The 21,462-nt window shown below is 39.4% G+C and overlaps 1 protein-coding gene across 10 annotated transcripts in view; it reads left to right on the top strand.

Annotated features, from left to right (window-relative positions):
* The window catches only part of LOC100679705 (nuclear pore complex protein Nup98-Nup96), a 429,239-nt gene that overhangs the window by 277,423 nt on the left and 130,354 nt on the right, over positions 1-21,462 (top strand). For 9 of the 10 annotated variants that reach the window (XR_004345266.1, XM_031928065.2, XM_031928066.2 and 6 more), the window contains 3 exons: positions 6,661-6,890; positions 16,809-17,055; positions 17,308-17,442. The exons of the other annotated variant lie outside the window; for it this stretch is intronic. Coding sequence is in view for 8 of the 9 variants with exons in the window: in XM_031928065.2 (XP_031783925.1) it covers positions 6,661-6,890; positions 16,809-17,055; positions 17,308-17,442 (612 nt within the window). In the remaining variant the exon portion in view is untranslated. The remainder of the gene's footprint in view (positions 1-6,660; positions 6,891-16,808; positions 17,056-17,307; positions 17,443-21,462) is intronic. 10 annotated transcript variants of the gene reach the window in all.

Below are 21,462 nucleotides of genomic sequence, written 5' to 3'. Positions count from 1 at the left end.
TGCCATCCTTTGCATAGCTGAAAAATAAAATATACGTATTTTTTCTTATGTCATTTGCAATTGTTTATAACAAATTATTTAAACAAATTACAAAAAAATATATAATTTTCAAAATCTGAATGCGGAAATCGATTCTGGGGGTAAAATTGAGACGAAAACCCATATAACACTTTTCTGTCAGAGGCCAATTAGTTATTGTAATGTAGGAAGAAACATTCGGCCTCCTGAGAGTGTTTCAAAAAATCGTATAGAATGAAGCTAATTATTGTATTTATCCATCAATATTCACATGAATTATTGTAAATATGTTCGGTGGGATTGAATTATTGTTCATTGCCGTGTCCTACTTTATGACTTTTGCAAACAGGTATAGAACATTTCTCACAATACCATTCGGTTCTTGTCCGACATGTTGAAATTCCAATTCCAAAAAATTCCATGAATGTTTTCAACCGTTAGCCCGCCACTCAAACGTGATCTCTAACACGGAAGGATTTGCGAAATGAAATAAACTTATCCAATTACAGTATAAGATCTCAAAATTTATCAGTAAAAAATACTGATATGATTCCACATACCATGCAAGAGAATGAAAACACTTATTTGTCAATAGTTTATTTCTACATAAAGATAACAAATTGAACTCTGACAAAAAGTGTTATATAGGTTTTCTTCTCGATTTTACCTCCAGAATCGATTCCCGCATTCAGATTTTTAAAATTATCAATTTTTTTGTAATTTGTTTAAATAATTTGTTATAAACAATTGCAAATGACATAAGAAAAAATACGTATATTTTATTTTTCGCTTATGCAAAGGATAGCACAGTTTGTTTGTCGCTATCTCAACCAGTCTTAGCATGGGCTTTAATGGGTTAAGATGACAAGCTTCTCGAATCTTCTCGCTCTCTCTTCGCATATTAAACTAATTTTCGAACAGTTACCTTACTCCTAACGTCGCTCGGTTAATTAGGTATATATATTTATAGCTCTGAAGAAAATTTAAATGTAATAAGATTATAAGAATATTTACAAAAAAATGAATCAGCAATTATGGAGAATGATTTGGGTAGCATGAGTGAAATATGTAAACTCTGTAATGCGAAACATTCCAAATTCGAATTATTATGCGATAAAAAGTTTTCTAATTGTTGCAATAGGGGGAACGTTGTATCATCTGAAAATATCACTTATCCTTAACATTTAAAATAATTAGTTTCTGGAAATACCGACGAAAGTAAACACTTTTCAAATAATATTAGACAGTTTAATAATACACTTGCCTCCGCAAGTTTTGGAGCTAGATTTGACGCTCTTTTCGAGAAAGGCCCTCAAGTTTTTTGAATAAGTGGTCAAATTTTCCACAATATTTATACTATACATCTAGACGAAAACGAAGCCAGAAGATATGGGCAACTATACATCATTGATAATGAAATCGCCTCGCAATCACGATTAAAAACTAATGTGTCATATTCTTTAATGCTATTAAAGAAATAAGATAATTATTTCGACAAGTAAATATGTACATACAAAATGATACACGAAGTCGAAATGGATGAACAAAATCGTTTTAAAAACCACAACGTTGAGTTTAACAGTAAAGAAATTATAATGTATCTAACACGCGATTCTTATCATAATAAACGTAGATATAACGTAGCTAAATGTGATGAAGTAGCTGTGGTATTTGTAGGTGAAAATGGTCAACTACCAGAAGATCGAGATGTATGTATATATTTAAAACGTAGAGCACCTAATTATATACCGTACATTAGTAAACGTGTAGATCATATGTCATATCCACTTATGTATCCTAATGAAGGTTTTAGATGGATACCCAATATGAAAAATAAAAATAACAAAAACACTATTTCAATGCTACGATTTTTATCCTTACTTAAATTTAGGAAAATCAACTCAACAATACATTGTTGATGCTTGAGTAAAAGATTTCACAATTATTTTTTTTATATAAAAATCAACACTAATTAACAACAGATTTATACAAAGGTGTCATGAATCACTTAAAAAATAAAAGTAACGATGAAAACGTGAAAATTGGAAAAATGGTGATATTACCTTTAACATTTTCAGGAAGTCCACAGTCGTTACACCGAAATTTTTAGATTTAATGTTTTAATTTTTATTACTATGACATGTAACCCAAAATTGAAGAAAATTAAACAAAATTCGAGAAAAAATGAATCAGCTATCAAAATAGACCTGATTTAGTAGCAATAGTATAGTGTGCAACTAGGGGGAAAATTGGCTTTTTCTAGCAAGGATGATGTTTTGAGCACGAGTGGGAGTCGAGGACGCCGTAGGCGCTCGAGACGGACACGAGTGCTCAAAACATCACCCGAGTCACTCCCTTGGGAGGAAAAAGTGTTTTTTCTTCCAAGGCAGTAGTTTTTTTCCCGCTGCTAAGAAAAACTTGATTTTCCATTCATTTTACATGATGGAGAGTGATCTTTTTTGTGCACGTATCATGAAAATGTTATTTCTTGTAACTTTTATTAAAATTAAAACAATAGTTATTAATACACAATTCTAATAAAATAGTATATTGTGCACTGGTAAACTTATAAGTGCAGAAATACATGATGAAATGAAATACCTAATGTACCATAATATCATTAAGCAATCAATGATGCATGGCTCTTGTGGTAAAAATAAATTAATTTCACCATGTATGAATAGCAGAACAAAAAAATGTACCACTTTCCGAAACAGTTTAATTAGCAAACTACTTTTAATAATAATGAGTATCCCCTTATCGACAAAGTAACAATGGAAAACAAATTTGTTTCAATAAAAACAATATAGCTGATAATCGATTTGTGGTTCCATATAATCCGTATTTATTGTTTAAATTTAATTGTCATATTAATGTTGGAGTATTTTCAACTATTCAATGTGTCAATTATTTATTTAAATATTGTTATAAGGGGCATGAATGTGCATTTATAAAAATGAGTCAAGGTAATAATGAAAACGAATGTAAAAAAAGAAAATTTCAACTACGATAAAATAAAACAATATTTAATTACAAGATATGTAAACCCTCCAGAAGCGATGTATCGTCTACTACATTATGCGATGTACGTTTTATCACAGGTAATTTACCGATTAGCTGTACATTTAAAAAATGATCAGTTGGTATTCTTTAAGGAAAGATCAGAAGAAGAGTTAATTAATAATAACTTAGACTTCGTGATTTGAACTGAATGCAAACGATCCGCAAGCTAGACAGTACTTGTATGAAATACCAAGAAATGGGCACCAAGAAAAAGAGTTTGGAAGCCAATTATAAGTAGAATGTACTTTTTGAATCTGAAGGATCGTCAAAGATTTTTTTAAGATTACTGTTATTACATGTAAAAGGGGCTCAAACTTATGAAGGATTGAAATCATTTAAAAATGTTACATACTCAACATTTCATAAAGTAGTTGTAGCTAGAACCACGGATGAAGAATTGGACAAACGCTTGGAATAAGCAATCAAGGTTAAATTTCCTAAGCTCTATGTAACCTGTTCGGTTATATATGCGTATTTCATCGCCCAGTAAATGTTGAAGAATTATTAGAAAAATATGAAGCATATTTTTACAGTCCATTGTTAACTAAAGAAATAGGTAAAAATATCTCACTAAAACATATCAATTCTATTTTAACAAGTCATGGGTATAATTATGGATTTAATTATGGAAATTTATGGAGATTGCTTTGATAATAATAATGCCAATAAACTTGGCGAAAGAGTAATTTTAGCGCCAAAAAACAATGATGTACTAAAAATTAATAATAAAATTTTAAATAAGATGCAAGGCGATGTAAGAGAGTATCTAAGTGTCCGTAATTCATGCGAAGATGATAATAAAAAGATGTTACTAATAGAATTTTTAAATTCATTTACGCCAAATGGCCTACTGCCTCATAAGTTACGTTTAAAAGTAGGTGCTGTAATTATTTAGCTAAGAAATTCAAATTTAAATTATAGGCTTTGTAATTTCAGGCCGAGAATTTTCGGTTGTTCTCATTCTAGATGATTTAAAATAGGATACGACGACTACAAGCAATTAAAAATAGCATAAGAATCGTCTAGAATAAGAAAATCCGGCAAAAAACCTAAAATTCTCGTATCTATCGATAGGGACGGTCATTTTCTGCAATATTTTTTTAATTCAAGATCTCGGGCTAAGCTGTTCAGTAATGCCAAAAAAATAATGCTCGCTTGGCCAGGTAATAAATTACCCGGGGCGGAATAAAGGTTATTTTCTGGTAACTATTTGGAATTGTGGCTTGTGATATTTGTCATAATTTTATTTAAAGGTGTATCACTGATACATCTTTGAACAAAATTATAACAAATATATAATTAGCCACAACTAGAACTATGCGCGTGCATGTTTCGAAGAGAGCGCGCTGCGAACGAGGTAGCGAAAGAACTGGTGCCAAAACAGCACCGGGTCTGCGCTGCATCGACTTCGCTCAGACCGTTTTCATTCGAAACGATTGTGTGCCCTAATGGCACGCGTATACGCTGTATCGGCATTATTCAGCTTTCCTGATTCTGCACACGAGTGCCGGTGTCCCCCCAGGCTCACTTTTTTTCCGTGTAGTGTTCTTGTCAAAATCTCGCGTCGACCAAACTTTCCCTACAGAGAATTGAGGCAGATTTTGGCCACAGATCGTAGACCTGCATTCAAACATATATCATGTTTATTCAAGCGGTTTTTTTTTATAATTATCTTATTTCTATTAACAAATCGCCGTAGTTTTTTTTATGAGATTTTTGTATTGTATTAGCATTCCCATATTTCAATAAGTTGGTAATTCGCTGTCATTACTCTTTAACTAATTGCCAACGCCTTCTTGTATCTCGCATCTATCGATTCACCACTTGTCAAATTTATATCTCTGTTTACTGTATAGCATTGAGGACAACCGTGTTAAAAACAGCTATGAAAGTAAATTACAATACCACGGTGGTCATCATTTTCTTGTAGTGCATAGTAATCATCAACTACTATGCCTTCTGTAAGTCTTTCCTCCTGACCGCATCCTGCGTGCTCGATATGACGTGATGAACTTATGTTTCAAAATTGTAAAACAAAATAGAACCAAATTTGTTGAGTTAGAGCTCTTGATCGGCTGTACATGACGTTGGTGTCTGATGGCTACCCGTGACTTAAACGTTATGCAATTGTACATTGTACAACAAGGGGAGAAAATAAGCACTGTAAAACGTGGGTGCTGTGTTCAGCACGAGACGTAGACGAGTGCTGAAAACACCTCACCCGAGTCTAACATAGCTTCTATTCCCGTGTTACACACCGTGTTTTTTCCAACAAGGTAATGAAAGGGACTTTTTTTATGCGCAAAAGTTAGGTAGGAGATCGTGCATTTCATGTCGTGCACAAAAAATTTGAAAAGTTTGAGATATTTGAAAAATTCAAAAATTTGAATAAATTCAAAAATTTGAGAAAATTTGAGATATTTGAAAAACGGGTATTAACAGAGGGGAGAACATTATTTTCTCTCCGTTTCAGCTCAAACTTTTTTTAACACACTTGGAATGGACGATTTTCTACGCTACTTTTAGGCATGAAAAAGACCTATTTCATGCACGTGTTGGGAAAATAGATATACCGCACTTATGTGGATCTTTTCTATGTAAATTTATTTAAATTATTCTTACAAAGTTTAAGTTTGCTACACATGCTACTGTTCCTATTGTACGCTCCTTTTTTAATACCATTAGCTTAACAATTATTGCTAAAAAATAGTCTAAATAGTCGTTGGATATTTTAAACATCTGTTATACTACAGGGAGACGACGACATACATTCGTAACACTTGTTGGAACATCTATGCTTTCCGGCTCGCCAATAACTTTTATAGTACGGTATACAGTAGCCAGCGCTACCAACGGCTGCAATAAGATTGAATATCGGAAGATAAAGATGCGCTCGCCCGTAATACGTTATGTGTAATACGTGTAAAACTGCATTACCGTAAGTAACACTAACAGTTCGTGTTTAGTCATAAATTGGCGAGGCACCTCGACCTAATGTGGAAATGTTGTAAACCATAATTGCTGTATTACGAGTAGCGAAATAATTTTAAAATTTGCTGATTCTGAAAAATGAAAAATTTGCAGTAAAAATGAGGATTGCTGAAAAAACGGAAAATTTGCGGAAAAAATGAAAGAAATAAATCAAAATTTGCGATAAGATACGAGAATTTACGTGATTTTTTTAATATGAATATTTTGAACATTTTTACTACGTTTTTCAGGCTTGAAAAGTGGCCTTTCGGCAAAACGTGGAATGAAATGCAATATGCGACACGGGACGAAAGTAGATTTTCCCTAGGGTGATTAGTGCCCTTGCTAGAATATTTGTTCCTTAAGTGATTACTGCCTCGCTTCCCTTAGTTTATTAATACTCGTTTTGCTCGGGCAGAATACGCGCCCTCGCGTAAAATCTACTCGCTTGGGCAGTAAACTCACCAGCGGGAAAAATCTGCTACTTTTACCCCTTGTTGCATAATGCACTATTATAAATTTTATAAATTAAATATACTTGAAAGAAATCGCAATTGCATATACATTGCTTAAAATTTAATCGTCTTCATATTGTTTTATTTATTTTAGGTGTACAGAAGGGTAATGTGTTTAAATCTTCATGGAGTTCAAAACTGTCATTTGTATCTATTTATACGCCACAACAGGCTGAAAAAATGTATCCATACTATACGATGCGTCAACCAGAATTTTCTAATGCTGATTGCTTGATTGAGAAAGTCAGTTTTACAAATCTTTTACAGCATGTTCGAATTTTAGGAGAAAACATAGTTAGCAATGATGATTCTTTGGCAGTCAAGGTAATTAACACATTTTTATATCTTTGTGATTTTTACTTAAAGAGATGTATTACAGCTAAACGTGATAACTCATTATAGATGAAGCAAAAACGTTATCTTCGTATGAAAAAATCTTCTTATTTGGTTATTTATGTTTCCTTTGAAAATGCCCTTAAATAAGGATTAAAATTTAGCCGGCCAAAAATGTGTTACTAATTTTTGCTTTCTCCTAGAGAAAGCTTAATAATAGTAAAATTTTTAGTTTTAAAAAACTTCATAGAATCATATTTGGAGATGTTTAAAGTTCAAATCATATATTTTTAGATTTCTATGTGTATCTATGTATGTATGTATACTATCGTAATTCTACGCGACAGATTGTAATAACATTTTGTAGCATATATCTTTTCTGATTCTGGATTCGGTTTTTTTTTATAATGTTGAGAATTTCTGAAAAACTATATATTTTTTTCAAATGATCAAGTGGCATGGTTGCGCAACGAAGGCGAGTTTGAAAATTGAAAAAAAAAGTTTGAAAATCAGACGAAGTCGCAGCGCCCGTGACACTATTTACTTCTATATTGGTGTTTGGATTTTTCATGATATAGAAAAGAATGCTTATCCTTATTGTTCATGAGTTTTGTTGGCATATTAGTATGTTTTCTAAGCTACTTTATGATTTTCATCGAAAGTATTTGTAAATAAGTGTAGGGTTAGAATGGCTTTGTTCGCGCGCACACTCCTTGTAGTTGTATATCAGAGGTTTATATATCGAGGGCTGGTTCAATAAACTTGACACAGACACAAGATTCACTCTGGACACTCATAGTATGCGAATTGTCTTTATTCAAGACAATTCGCATACTATAATACTCTGAAGGACTCGACACGGTTTTACTCGCAAATGCGGTCCGCTCTCGTCAACTGTCGAAGACAGACATGCTTGCCGCGCTTACCGTCGCTTGCGCCGGAGAGAGGAACAGTCCCGTCGCTCGCAGCACCACTTCGTTGTTGCGTGCAATCGACAAAACTACTCTTACAATAAGCCTTATTTTCATAAAAAAACAAGTGTATATATCATGAACGCTCAAAACAGTATCTCTACTTTTCTCTTTAGTGTGAAAGGACCGTGAAGTTGTCTCTCCAGCCCAAAAGTAAAAGGACTGTTGCGTGCGAGGGTCGATGGTTTTGTTCTCCGTGAGGTGTTAAGCTTACGGTTGCTGCAAAAATAACGGGGTAATAAATGAACACAAGAGATTATCGGTGAATATGTCTGTTTATTAATTGTAATTTACAATAGATTGATTGTATAAAGGAGAGAAACGTGTGTTAAAGTGACCTTGAAATATGAGCGTCTCTAAGTATACGATCCTATCTGTCATCTCCAAATCAAAACTACCTGTCTAATGCTAGATCGTGAGTGGCGGAATTGAGAGCGAGCGGCCGCATGCATTCCCTTTTATAGACTCCCCAGAAATCGTGGAAGGGAGGTTGTGCTGATTTGAAAGAAACAGGCTTCAGGACGAGTTCAAGCTGTTGCTATGCGCGTATTCTGCGACATATGCATCGATTGCATTATAACTAGCAACGTTATATACGTGTGAGTATTCATGCGTGACAGGACCGTGAAGCCGCACAAGCTATATGTGAAATAGTTGAGTATCGCTTTTCCACAGTTTTCTACATGCTGCGCAGACGAAACGTGTTTACATTATCTGCTTAAATTAAAGGTTATGTTTTTAAAAAACTGCCAACATTATCGACGCACGGACGCTGCGTCAGCTAGCACCATCGAACGAATGGCGAACGACGCGGTAGCCAGCAACAGCAGCAACAGCAAGTTTCCGACGTTACGGCCATCGTCATCGACTCCAGCGCCTCGCAGCATCATCATCAGGACAGGCAGATCCTTTCGTGAGGACCGAGTCGCTTTTCTCATTACGCCCTTGCGAAGCCTGTTGCTCGGCGCTAAGAATACCGTCGCGTCGCGCTAAGCCGCCATTTCGCGTCGCTCGCCCGCCTTGCTGGCTTGCTCGCACGCAAGCAGCCATGTTCAGCTGCGTGTCAACTAAAACAATACGCCAGCGAAGTCATCATCAGCAACATCATCGCCAGCGCGCCGATGCCGCGTCCACTGTCATCACGGGAAGGCTCCTTGAGGCTCAACACCGCCCAACGCAGCATCAGCAGCAGCCTTGCAGCCATGAACTTCAGCATCGCTGACATGCGCCCCGCGCTTCACGCTAGAAACGGTCATTTTCCGAAGCAGCGTCATGTCGCGCGTGCCCTACTCTTTCACCTTTTCGCGTCACGTACGGCACAGCGAGCAGCCGCACCCACGGCCAACAACACGCTGACGACGCTGACGACGACGCCGACGGTTGCCGACGCTCATTGTCCCGGATCCAGCAGCCATCGCAACCAGCTGATCGCCATCTTTCAGTACGCTTATCACCAACAACGGAGTCATCCTCCTGACGGTGACCCAGCATAGTGGGATCACCGACCTGGCAGCAGCAATGCAATATTTGGAATGCCCTGGGGCCTTGTTGTTTCCTACCCTTCTGCAGGTGGCTAACAATTCCTCAATCGTGATCGGTGCAATAGCCTCGTCATTTACACCTCTTTGGATGACACTTGGCTCTTCTAGTTGTCTGGGGAACAGTGTGGTCACTACCTAGTGTAATAGTTCGGGGCACGTAGCTTCCTTTAATCTTCTTCATTACTATTTTATACGGTCGACCCAAAGGGTCCTGGTCGACCTCGTCCTGTAATTCCTTAAGGCACCGTCGTTCGTCGTTTGTTTTCACAGATTTTCTTCTTAAGACGCATTTAAGCGCTCTTAATTTCTTATCCGCGGGCATTTACTATTTTCTGGCCTCTACTAGTTTTATAGTATTTCTTTCTCGCCCGTTGTTCTCGTCTTCTGGTCTAGTGGCACTCGCTACGCGGACTCGCAATCTCCTTGTCCCACCAGTATACTGGTGGTCTTATACTGTATGTCACTCTTCCAGGCATAGCAGCGTCACATGCTCGGGTGATGTTTACCGTCACCTGCTTCGCCTTGCTGTTCGCCGTTCTAGACAGTTGAATAACTGAGATAACGTTAGCGGCGTCACATGCTCGGGTGATGTTTACCGTCACCTGCTTCGCCTTGCTGTTCGCCGTTCTAGACAGTTCAATAACTGAGATAACGTTTACCTCTTTTTGCGCGGATATACTGGTTGAGTAGGTCCTGTGCTGTCTCACAGTGGTTTAGATTAAACTGCACTATCTTAATTTTCGTTGGTTCTTTAGTTCTTATAATGCGGCTCGGTAGACTGGGCAGCTACCAGCTGCATGGTCACTCTTCAATTCTTTATCCTTTCCCCGGCAGAGAATCCAAATCAGTTCGTCCGTGCAACTTTTCGCTGCATGTCCTTCCGTTTCGCTCTTAAAATAGCATTTACTTTTGTCGTACGTCTCTGTACACTTTTTTGAGATACGACCAAAAATTAGGCATTTATAGCATTTAGATGTTCGCAATTATCCCAACCTACTTTGATCTTTACCCATGCGATCACCTTTTGGGCAATCTGTGCAGGCAGCTGTACGACGGTGGTATGCGTATCTCCATAGCTTTTCCGAAGGGTCTGTACAGCTGTCTCCTCTACTACTTCCTACTCTTTTGAAAACTCCCTACTCAGGGCTTCTAGAATATCCTGATTAGAGGTTAGCATGTCAAGATCCTTTATTTCAAAGACTACTTCATGCTGAAGCCTCTTAATTGTGGCTTCGTCTACCAGCACTACTTTAACCGCTTCTTGAAGTTCCTGCATTTTAACTTACTTGGTGTGACGTAGCTCTAAAAGAAGATCTCCTGCCACCGTTTTGCGTATCTTATTTACTGTTACCAATCACCAACAGATTGGGGTTTATTTTCCTCAAAATATCAGCGTACGAATTTCCCTCAGCAGCTTTTATAACAAGTGCATTAGGCCTGGTGGGTCTCTCTCGTGGGTTTCTATTTTTGTTCTGGGCACCGGTGCCTTCATGTATATCTTTTTTTCCACCTGGTTTTTAAATGACTTGGTATATTCTAACCCCAATTATGTGCTCGAAAATCTTGCCCGGGTTGTCCAGCGTGCAGAGTGGTCTGTATGAGGCAGCTTATCCAGGTGGCTTATTTCATTTTGGTAGTAGTACCAGGCATTGCTTCTTCCAGTTCTTAGGAAACGTCCCTTTTTCGAGACATGAATTATACAGGTCCACAAAGACATCGGGGTGTGCCTGTATAGCTTGTTTTAATGCAATATTGGGTATGTTATCCAGGCCTGGAGCCTTGTTGTTCCTAATTGTTTTCCACGCTGCTAGTAATTGCTCTGTGGTGATTGTTGGATCGATTTCGCCATATGCCTTCGATCTAGGGATAGCTGTTACTTTCAGTTGAAGGGGAAACAGTGTGGTCACAATACCGTCACAATGGGGGAGCATGTGTACATCTACCTTAACGCTACTGCGCATGTGTCCATGCACCTGAGCACTATTGAGCAGGTGTATATACACTCTTACGCTACTGCGCATGTGTACGTGCACCCCAGCGCTACTGCGAATGTGTACATACACCTCTACCCTACTGCGCGCGTATATATACGCGCAAACGCTACTGCACGCGTACATAAACATTAAAACGCCAACGCATGTATATAACTCCGCTGGTGGTACCGTATTCGTTTCACATTTATCACACACTCACTAACACAAACACACATACGCGCGCGCACACACACATATATATTATATGTATTACGTATATATATTGCCTCATAATATTGTTGGTTTTCATATTATTCGTATAAAATTATTATTTATATCAATTTTAATTATTATTATATTATAGTACTTTACATATATTAATTTTATCAGTCAATTCATATTCAAGGACAATGCATTCCGGATTATAGCGTTACATTTATTGCGTTCCCATTACTTTAATTAAAAAGGATTTTGCCGAAAAAGAAATTTCCTTGACAAAATAGGGCGATATTTAAAAACATCTATTTGAAATCTTTAAAATCAGATGCTCATACCTACGCGTCAACAACCGATCAAATAAAATATAGATAAAATTAGTAAGACGTTACTCTTTCTCTCTTTCTCTCTGGCGCTGGTGGTAAGCTAAGCACGCACTCTATTTCGCTCTGTGCAATAATACTAGTTATTAATATTCTCTTCACTCTTTCGAGTAACCTTTTACAGCGGAAGAGTCTTCCCAACGGCTTTAACCGTGTAACAGTGGTGGAAGGGGATGTGGCTGCTTTGAGGTATGAGCAGGAGGAGATTAAAGCTAAGCTTGAACAACTGCTGGCGAGTGGCGCTGGCTCTTCTTCGTCTCCATCGAATGCTCCGGCGCTGTACACTGAGACCATCCAGCAGCTCCGTGAAGCCATCACGAGAATCCAGGCGCAATTGGATGGCGTTGTGCGTCCCAGGCAAAGCTCTCTGCAGAATTGGTCATAACCGGCCTGACCTTTTCGGAGACGACATCCTTAAGGCACCTTGCCTATACAGCTCTTCGGCCCTTGGACGCTGAGCTAACGGAGAGAGACATTATCTATGTGCGACCCCTGGGAAGGGTGAGAGTAGCCCGCAATGACACTGCGGGCGCTTCTGATGCAAGCCCTGGAGCAGTCAGGTTGCCGCTCTCAGTCTCACTATCCAGGACGCTCATGCACTCGCTCATCTCTGCAAAAATCAAGATTCGGAAGCTACATACTACGCAGCTGTCTAGCGAATTGCTGCATAAGGCCCGCGTTGCACTACCGCTTCCGGATTCGTTCATCAACGTCAACGAATGGTTGCCGTCTGATGTCCTTCGGCTCCGCAAAACTGTAAGGGAGGCTGCAAGAGAGCACGGCTGCACCACGTTTGTGAGGGATGGTCGAATATACATCAAGCTAAAGAAGGAGGATCGTGCTGTGAAAATTGCGTCGGATCAAGATCTGAAGAAATTTTTAGGCTCGATCACAGCCAACTGAAGTACACACCCCTCATTCCACGTAGATCACCATCATCTGAATCGTCCACCACATCTTCAATCACTCCTAAGGTAACTCTATCTGAGGGTCTAAGAGTCTGCCATTTCAATGCGAACTCTCTTACGGGTCACATTGAGATGGTCAGGCTCTTCTTGTCCACTCGTCCCCTCTTTCACGTGATAGCTGTGACGGAAACCTGGCTTGACGAGAAGGTAACTTCTATCCCTTCACTGGAAAACTATACTCTCTACAGACGTGACAGAAACAGGAATGGGGGAGGTGTGGCCCTCTATATACATCACTCACTGACTGCAAACGTATTATCATCCTCTGATGGAGCTTGGTCGGGCAAGCCAGGCAAACCGGAGTACCTTTTCTGTGAGGTCTCCGCGAAGGGAGTTTCACCCATCTTTGTGGGAGTCGTGTATCGTCCACCACATGCCCCTTTTATTCAGGATAATAACTTCATTGAACAGCTGACTACTTTTATGCACAACTATTCCACAAAGATCATTATGGGTGATTTCAACGCTGACCAACTCTCCTCATCCGAAGATGCCAAGTTCATCAAGGCCTATATTGAGGAAAACTCCTTATTATCGGTCCCTTATGGTGCCACGCACCATAAACAGGACTCCGACACCTGGCTTGACCTCTGCTTAATTGATGAGCAGGATCGCCTTCTATCACACTACAAGACTGATACTCCTTTCATCAACGGCCATGACCTAATCACTGCCACTCTCGACGTACAGATCCCACGCTACGTACCTAAAGCATACTCTTACAGAAACTACAAGGGAATCTGTGCCGAGAAGCTAAGGGACTTCCTTGGCACATGTCACTGGTCATCTCTCGCTATGTCATCACTCGACGAATGCATCACCCATCTTAACGCTAGCTCAACGAACGCCATAAATAATCTCACCCCATCACGGACTGTTACTCCAAGACGTAAACGTCACCCGTGGTTTACCACGGCTCTTCGTGACCTCTTGACTGAACGGGGCAGACTTTACAGAATGTTTCGCAGAACTCATCTACCTTGTGATCGATATTATTATAGAGTAGCAAGGGACGACGCTCACAGACAGGTTGAGGAGGCCAGGCTGAATTATTATTATTCACGCCTGTCAACCCTAACTGATGTCGCTGAGATCTGGAGAGAGCTTGAGAACCTTGGAATCACCACCTCTAAAGCACCATCACCTTCTCGCTTCTCTACAGTAGACCTCAACAAACACTTTAGTTCCATCTCAAATGATCCACTGGCTCCTGCAGTTGAGGTTTTTCTGCGTACCTTCGAGAGTCTAGACTTCCCTGAGCTTTTCAACTTCAAGGTTATTACAGAATCAGACGTTTTGGCTGCTGTGTCGCACTTCCACACCCAGGCCAGAGGCAACGATGGCATCCCACAGGTTGTAATTTCAAAGGCACTATCCGTACTCACTCCTTTACTATGTCGGATTTTCAACCTGTCCTTAAGCGAGTCACGTTTCCCCTCTGCCTGGAAGATGTCGCTGGTGCGAGCACTGAACAAGGTCAGTTCACCAACAGCCCTGACTGACTACCGTACAATTTCTCTCCTCTGTTTTTTATCAAAGGCGCTGGAGTGGCTGGTGCACAGGCAAGTCTCGGAATATCTTGAATCAAGACTACTCATTGACAACCTACAAACAGGCTTCCGCACCGGTCACAGCACACAGTCTAGCTTAATTAAGCTGACTGATGATGTCAGGCTTCGCATAAACAAAAAGAAAGTCACGCTTCTGTTTCTATTTGATTTCAGCAAGGCGTTTGATACGGTGTGTCACGTCAGGCTCCTGAGAAAGCTATCCTCTTTCGGTTTCTCCAAGCAGGTCATCCGCTGGCTTGCATCTTACCTTACGGGAAGAAAGCAGGCCGTTATTGGTGACAACGACGAGCTCTCCACCTCCCAGCCCCTGAACACCTGTGTCCCGCAGGGATCGGTTCTAGGTCCCCTGCTGTTCGCGTTGTACTTCAATGACATTGGTTTTTGCCTGGATTCAGGTGTGTCCCATCTAATCTATGCGGATGACTTGCAAATATACAGCCAATGCCACCTTGAGGAGCTCGATTCTCGTTCTGACAAGATGAGAACTAATGCCGAAAGGATAATGGGCTGAGCTGCACAAAATCACCTTAAACTTAATGTCCTGAAAACTAAGGCAATTGTCCTGGGCTCCCCCTACTACATTAATGCTTTACCAACTGTTGCTAACACCTACATCAACATAGGGGGAGCCCGGGTCGACTATGAATCATCCGTGCGCAATCTGTGGTTGGTGCCTGACTCCAAACTAACGTGGAAAGAGCACGTTACACAACTATGCAAACGTGCTCACTCATTAATGTATAGGCTTTACTTTTTCAGGAAAAGTACTAATCTCAGGTGCGTAAACATCTCGTGCAAGCACTCCTATTTCCAATCATCGACTACTGCTCATTGGTATACTGTGACCTGACCCAAGAACTTGACACAAAACTCCAGAGACTCGTAAACACGGGAATTCGATACATCTATTGTGTAAGGAGGGACGAGCACATCACCCCCTACAGGCGTGAACTGCAATGGCTTACAACTGCCGGACGTAGAAAGTACTTTGGAGCCTGTTTTCTACGAAAACTGTTAAACACAGCTGTGCCTTCCTACATCTTGGCCTTTTTTGACTTTCACGTCGCGCACAGGCCTGTGAGGGGGGAGGTGACGCCTCTGTACATCCCGACTTTCAAGACGGAGACGCTGAAAGGTTCATTTCATATAAGCGCCTAATACCTCTGGAACTCGCTACCATCACGCCTTCGCAACACTGCATCCATGTCACACTTCAAACAATTAGCTAAAGAATATTTTTATGCACTTGAAAACTCATAATCATCTCACAAACACTTACATTCCTCCACTCTATATATATATATATCATTTCACTTTCACTCTATATATATCATCTCTCTCACACACACACACAAATTATAACTGGTTTTACTTTATACTGTTATTTTTGAATTGTACAACACAATGTACAGAAATAAAGCTTATTTAATCTAATCTCTCTCTCTCTCTCTCTCTCTCTCTCTCTCTCTCTCTCTCTCTCTCTCTGTCTTTCTCTCTTCCTACCTCCCTGAAGGCTTCCTAATGAATTTATCAAGCAAAATAAACTCAATCGATTTTAGAGTGAAAATAATCTGTATTTATTAAAGCAAAAAGATTACAAGTTGTATGAAAAATGTTGGCGCAGAGCAGACTCGAGAGTAAGAGGTCTTTCCTCGTCGAGTGCTAGGGCTGAACTGAAAGCTACAGTCAACAGATGGCTGCACACGCAGAGAACTGCAGCTTAGATGCATATTTCGCCTGCATATAAAAAAGGGGCCGGAAGCATTTTTTTGCGCATCTGGGAGACATCCTAATCCGAGGACGGCGCGTCTCGAACGGTCAGCGGGCGGAAGGTTTAGTACATTACCTGAGGTGTGGGGATTTTCCCTTAATAGCTAAATGCTTAAAATATAAAACCGTGCTCGTACACGTATTTTCAACACTTCCCAAATACGCTATGAGGTTTTTCGTATTTCAAATGCCAATAAAAAACTAAAAGTCAAATTGACTTTTTCTTCGGTAGAATGTTTCTTTGATCTAAATATTATGGCGCTGTGCTGTTTATATTTATTGACAGTCAAATAATAAAATGTTTAACGGTACTACTTAGTATTAAGGCTATCGCTAAGATCGCTTAAACATCTATTGGTATTTCAAAACTTATTGAAAAACTAAAAGTCCAATTGAAAATTTCTTCTGGTAGAATGATTTATTAAGTGATTTTCCACATCAAATAAACATAATTTAAAAATATTCCTTTAATTTTCACAATTACTAACTTGTAATTTTTTAATTCATAATAAATAGGCCAGTATTGAAAACCATTTGAATATTCAACTTCAGTATTCAAAAATTGACAAAGACAAGTGTAATCTTGCAATAGTCTCTTTAGATAGATCAACAAATTTGGAAGCTCTACATGCACACAAAAATGAAGCAATTAAGGAAGTTAATGAAGCAAATAAAAATAGCATATTGATCAATTATATCGGTGATGTATGGAAACTTTGTGAATCGTTATGGGGAAGATCTCTCGATTTGGAAAACATTTCTAGTATGTGATATTATATACTTATTTTTTTTTTTGGGTCTATGATCTATGATTGTTTGTGTCATTTTTTTACCGAAAAATATTTTTCGCAACATGTGCATGAACTTTTAACCGTAGTTTGATGCTAAGTCACTCAAAACAGCTTTACCAACCTACTAAACGAATACATGCGGTTGAAAACTTGTATGCCATTGTTACGGAATATTTTAATAATTATTTACTGTTATAACGTTATATTTTTTGTAATATTTTCAGATTCTAGTCATGAACTAGCAATGCAGAGAAAAGAAGCGCTAAGTGATTGGTTAAAATCCATAACAGCACAAATTATTCAACATGATTTAGCAGTGAATGAAAAAAATGATCAGATTATTTTTTCATTGTTAAGTGGTATGTTTGTTTATAGCATATTCATGATTTTTAAAATTTCTTATTATTTATTGTACAAACACATTAAATTTAGTATAGCGTATCATAATTGTTTTAATTAGTGAAGCATCTTAATTTGCTAAAGTTAGTATTTCTTAAGGGGTCCAGCCTGGGTTAAATCCTACAAAAAAACAACAAAATATTCGTCCGATCAATTTTTTTTCTTTTTACGTAAATTAAAAAACAAAAAATATCTACTGTAAATATTTACACTATACACTATTTCTACTGAGAAATATGATGTATACCTTACAAAATCACTGACCAAAATTCATGACATTTTACTATATAAATAAATATGTTTAGTCACTTGCCACGGTTTTGTGAAAGATCTGGACTGTCTTTTTTACTCTACCCGGGCTTAAAATGTACCTTAAACATGCCCCCTCAGACATAATTAAAGACATTTCTAAAAAATATTAATTAAATATTATTATCCATATGTTGTATACGTAGCTAATAAATTTAATTAATATTTTTCACACTGTACTTATTGCTAACAATATTTCACAAGCGAGTTCTCGAAAAAACTCAGCATCGCGCGAGGTTGATAATCTCCCATCACTATCCTACAATCATATCCTACAGAATAGTTACGTAAATTATCGATGAAGTTTAAGTTTTCGAGAGAGATACCTGGTGGACAGTAAATTACAGCAACGTATATTGGCGTCAGGGTTTTGCTCTGTTGAATGCTATACATTAAGTATTCCGGAATACCCGGCTTTCTTTCAATCTGTGTAGGTGATAAACACAGTAGTGTAGCTTTGTAGTCATTTCGGACATACAGAGCTACTCCTCCTGCCTCATGATCGAAAACCCATCAATCCGAACGAACGCGTCATCGACCTCATGCCCGAATTGCGTCTCTGCTACGCCGAAAATGTGGTACGAGGACCGAACAGTGTCCAGGAATTGTCGAAACATCCCCATATACGCATAGAGAGAGGTCGCGTTAAGGAAACCCGCCCTCAACTCGTTAGACTCTGCTCCTGTCACCCCTCCACGATCTAGTCAATTATTACTAGTCTTCTCACTAGTCGCCGTCTGCAAGTCTATGCTCGCCGCGTCTACATCTCGCACATTACCACTATTTACACAATTTTTATTGCTTATTGCACAGTCAAACGATGCAGCAATCGCATGCAGGTCAGCTGTGATTTTAAACGAATGCGACAATTCTCCATCTCGCATTTTTACTAGGAAACGAACGTCTCTATGCCAAACGTATTTGAAACCAAGACCGCGAGCTAAACTTTTCAGACTTCTAAATTGCAATTTATAAAGATTTTACTCTGTACTTACTGAGCGATATAGATATATACACAGATCTAACCTCAAGGTCGAAGTTTCGGAGTATTAATCGACAACTGGAAGTCGATTGTCAAACGTCTGCAGACTGCAATAAAGCTGCCAACGGCCCTGCCTCTTTGAAGATGATGTTGCTTGGTACTGATGTTAAATTCACAGCACAATCCGTCAGTGTGCAGCACAAGAAAAAGGTTAAACATATTTACATCTTTCAAGGTTATGTTAGTAACTTAAGTTGGTGAATAAGTAAATGGAAGCCATAAAGTCTTATTAGCCAATGTTCAAATCCATTATTCTTATGCCATCTGCATTGTATTAAAGCTAAATATCGGATTTTTTGTCCAGATATTTGTAAAATTATTAGAAATGAGTTACCGTAACAGTTTTTACTTAACTGTCTGTTGGAATTTTCAGTTCGCGGACTATGACCAATTTTGGATTTGCTGTGTCAAATTTCATGTAAGAGTTGTTTCAGATGATCTACTAACTCTAGCCAGTTGTATTTCTGGTTTCTAGTGTATGTAGAAAGTTATAATAACTTTGTCTCTTTTAGCAATGTAATAATAAGAATTTTATTATCGACCTTGCTGCACTTGGGGTAGGTGGGTTCAACGCTTTAGTTTTAGATTTACAGCTTGTCGAGATTCGCCTTCATCCGATGTGCCCCGTATTTTGTTGTTGAACTCGCTGCACGTAGGTAAACTTCGTTTTGAAGCTTTGGTTTTAGATTTACAGCTTCTAGAGGTTCGCCGTCATCTGATGTGCCCCGTATTTTATTATCAAACTTGCTGCGCGTGGGGTAGGTAGGTTTGGATTCGAATTTTTTTGTCGCTTTCGATCGCCTTCCCTCCGATGTGCCACGTATTTTATTATGGACCTCGCTGCACGTGGGGAAGGTGGGTTTAAAGCTTTAGTTTTAGATTTACAGCTTGTCGAGGTTCGCCTTCATCCGATGTGCGCCGTATTTTGTTGTTGAACTCGCTGCACGTAGCTAAACTTGGTTTTTAAGCTTTGGTTTTAGATTTACAGCTTGTCGAGGTTCGCCGTCATCTGATGTGCTCCGTATTTTATTATCAAACTCGCAGCGCGTGGCGTAAGTAGGTTTTGAAATTTTAGTTTTAGATTTACAGCTTGTCGAGGTTCGCCTCCCTTCGATGTGCCACGTATTTTATTATTGAACTTGCTGCACGTAGGGTAGGTGGGTTTGGGGCGCTTCGGGTTTCAATTTTTTTCTCGCTCTCGCTCGCCTTCCCTCCGATGTACCACGTATTTGATTATGGACCTCGCTGTGCGTGGGGAAGGTGGGTTTAACGCTTTAGTTTTAGATTTACAGCTTGTCGAGATTCGCCTTCATCCGATGTGCCCCGTATTTTGTTGTTGAACTCGCTGCACGTAGGTAAACTTGGTTTTGAAGCTTTGGTTTTAGATTTACAGCTTCTAGAGGTTCGCCGTCATCTGATGTGCCCCGTATTTTATTATCAAACTTGCTGCGCGTGGGGTAGGTAGGTTTGGGTAGGTTTGGATTCGAATTTTTTTGTCGATTTCGATCGCCTTCCCTCCGATGTGCCACGTATTTTATTATGGACCTCGCTGCGCGTGGGGTAAGTAGGTTTTGAAATTTTAGTTTTAGATTTACTGCTTGTCGAGGTCCGCCTCCCTTCGATGTGCCACGTATTTTATTATTGAACTTGCTGCACGTAGGGTAGGTGGGTTTGGGGCGCTTCGGGTTTCAATTTTTTTCTCGCTCTCGCTCGCCTTCCCTCCGATGTACCACGTATTTGATTATGGACCTCGCTGCGCGTGGGGAAGGTGGGTTTAACGCTTTAGTTTTAGATTTACAGCTTGTCGAGATTCGCCTTCATCCGATGTGCCCCGTATTTTGTTGTTGAACTCGCTGCACGTAGGTAAACTTGGTTTTGAAGCTTTGGTTTTAGATTTGCAGCTTCCAGAGGTTCGCCGTCATCTGATGTGCCCCGTATTTTATTATCAAACTCGCAGCGCGTGGGGTAAGTAGGTTTTGAAGTTTTAGTTTTAGATTTACAGCTTGTCGAGGTTCGCCTCCCTTCGATGTGCCACGTATTTTATTATTGAACTTGCTGCGCGTGGGGTAGGTGGGTTTGGGGCGCTTCGGGTTTCAATTTTTTTCTCGCTCTCGCTCGCCTTCCCTCCGATGTACCACGTATTTGATTATGGACCTCGCTGTGCGTGGGGAAGGTGGGTTTAACGCTTTAGTTTTAGATTTACAGCTTGTCGAGATTCGCCTTCATCCGATGTGCCCCGTATTTTGTTGTTGAACTCGCTGCACGTAGGTAAAATTGGTTTTGAAGCTTTGGTTTTAGATTTACAGCTTCTAGAGGTTCGCCGTCATCTGATGTGCCCCGTATTTTATTATCAAACTTGCTGCGCGTGGGGTAGGTAGGTTTGGGTAGGTTTGGATTCCAATTTTTTTGTCGATTTCGATCGTCTTCCCTCCGATGTGCCACGTATTTTATTATGGACCCCGCTGCGCGTGGGGTAAGTAGGTTTTGAAATTTTAGTTTTAGATTTACAGCTTGTCGAGGTCCGCCTCCCTTCGATGTGCCACGTATTTTATTATTGAACTTGCTGCACGTAGGGTAGGTGGGTTTGGGGCGCTTCGGGTTTCAATTTTTTTCTCGCTCTCGCTCGCCT

Source organism: Nasonia vitripennis (assembly GCF_009193385.2).
Source record: "Nasonia vitripennis strain AsymCx chromosome 4 unlocalized genomic scaffold, Nvit_psr_1.1 chr4_random0003, whole genome shotgun sequence".
Taxonomy (NCBI): domain Eukaryota; kingdom Metazoa; phylum Arthropoda; class Insecta; order Hymenoptera; family Pteromalidae; genus Nasonia; species Nasonia vitripennis.
The sequence above is the reverse complement of the archived record's forward strand: the minus strand, read 5'-3'. Positions and strand labels throughout refer to the sequence as shown.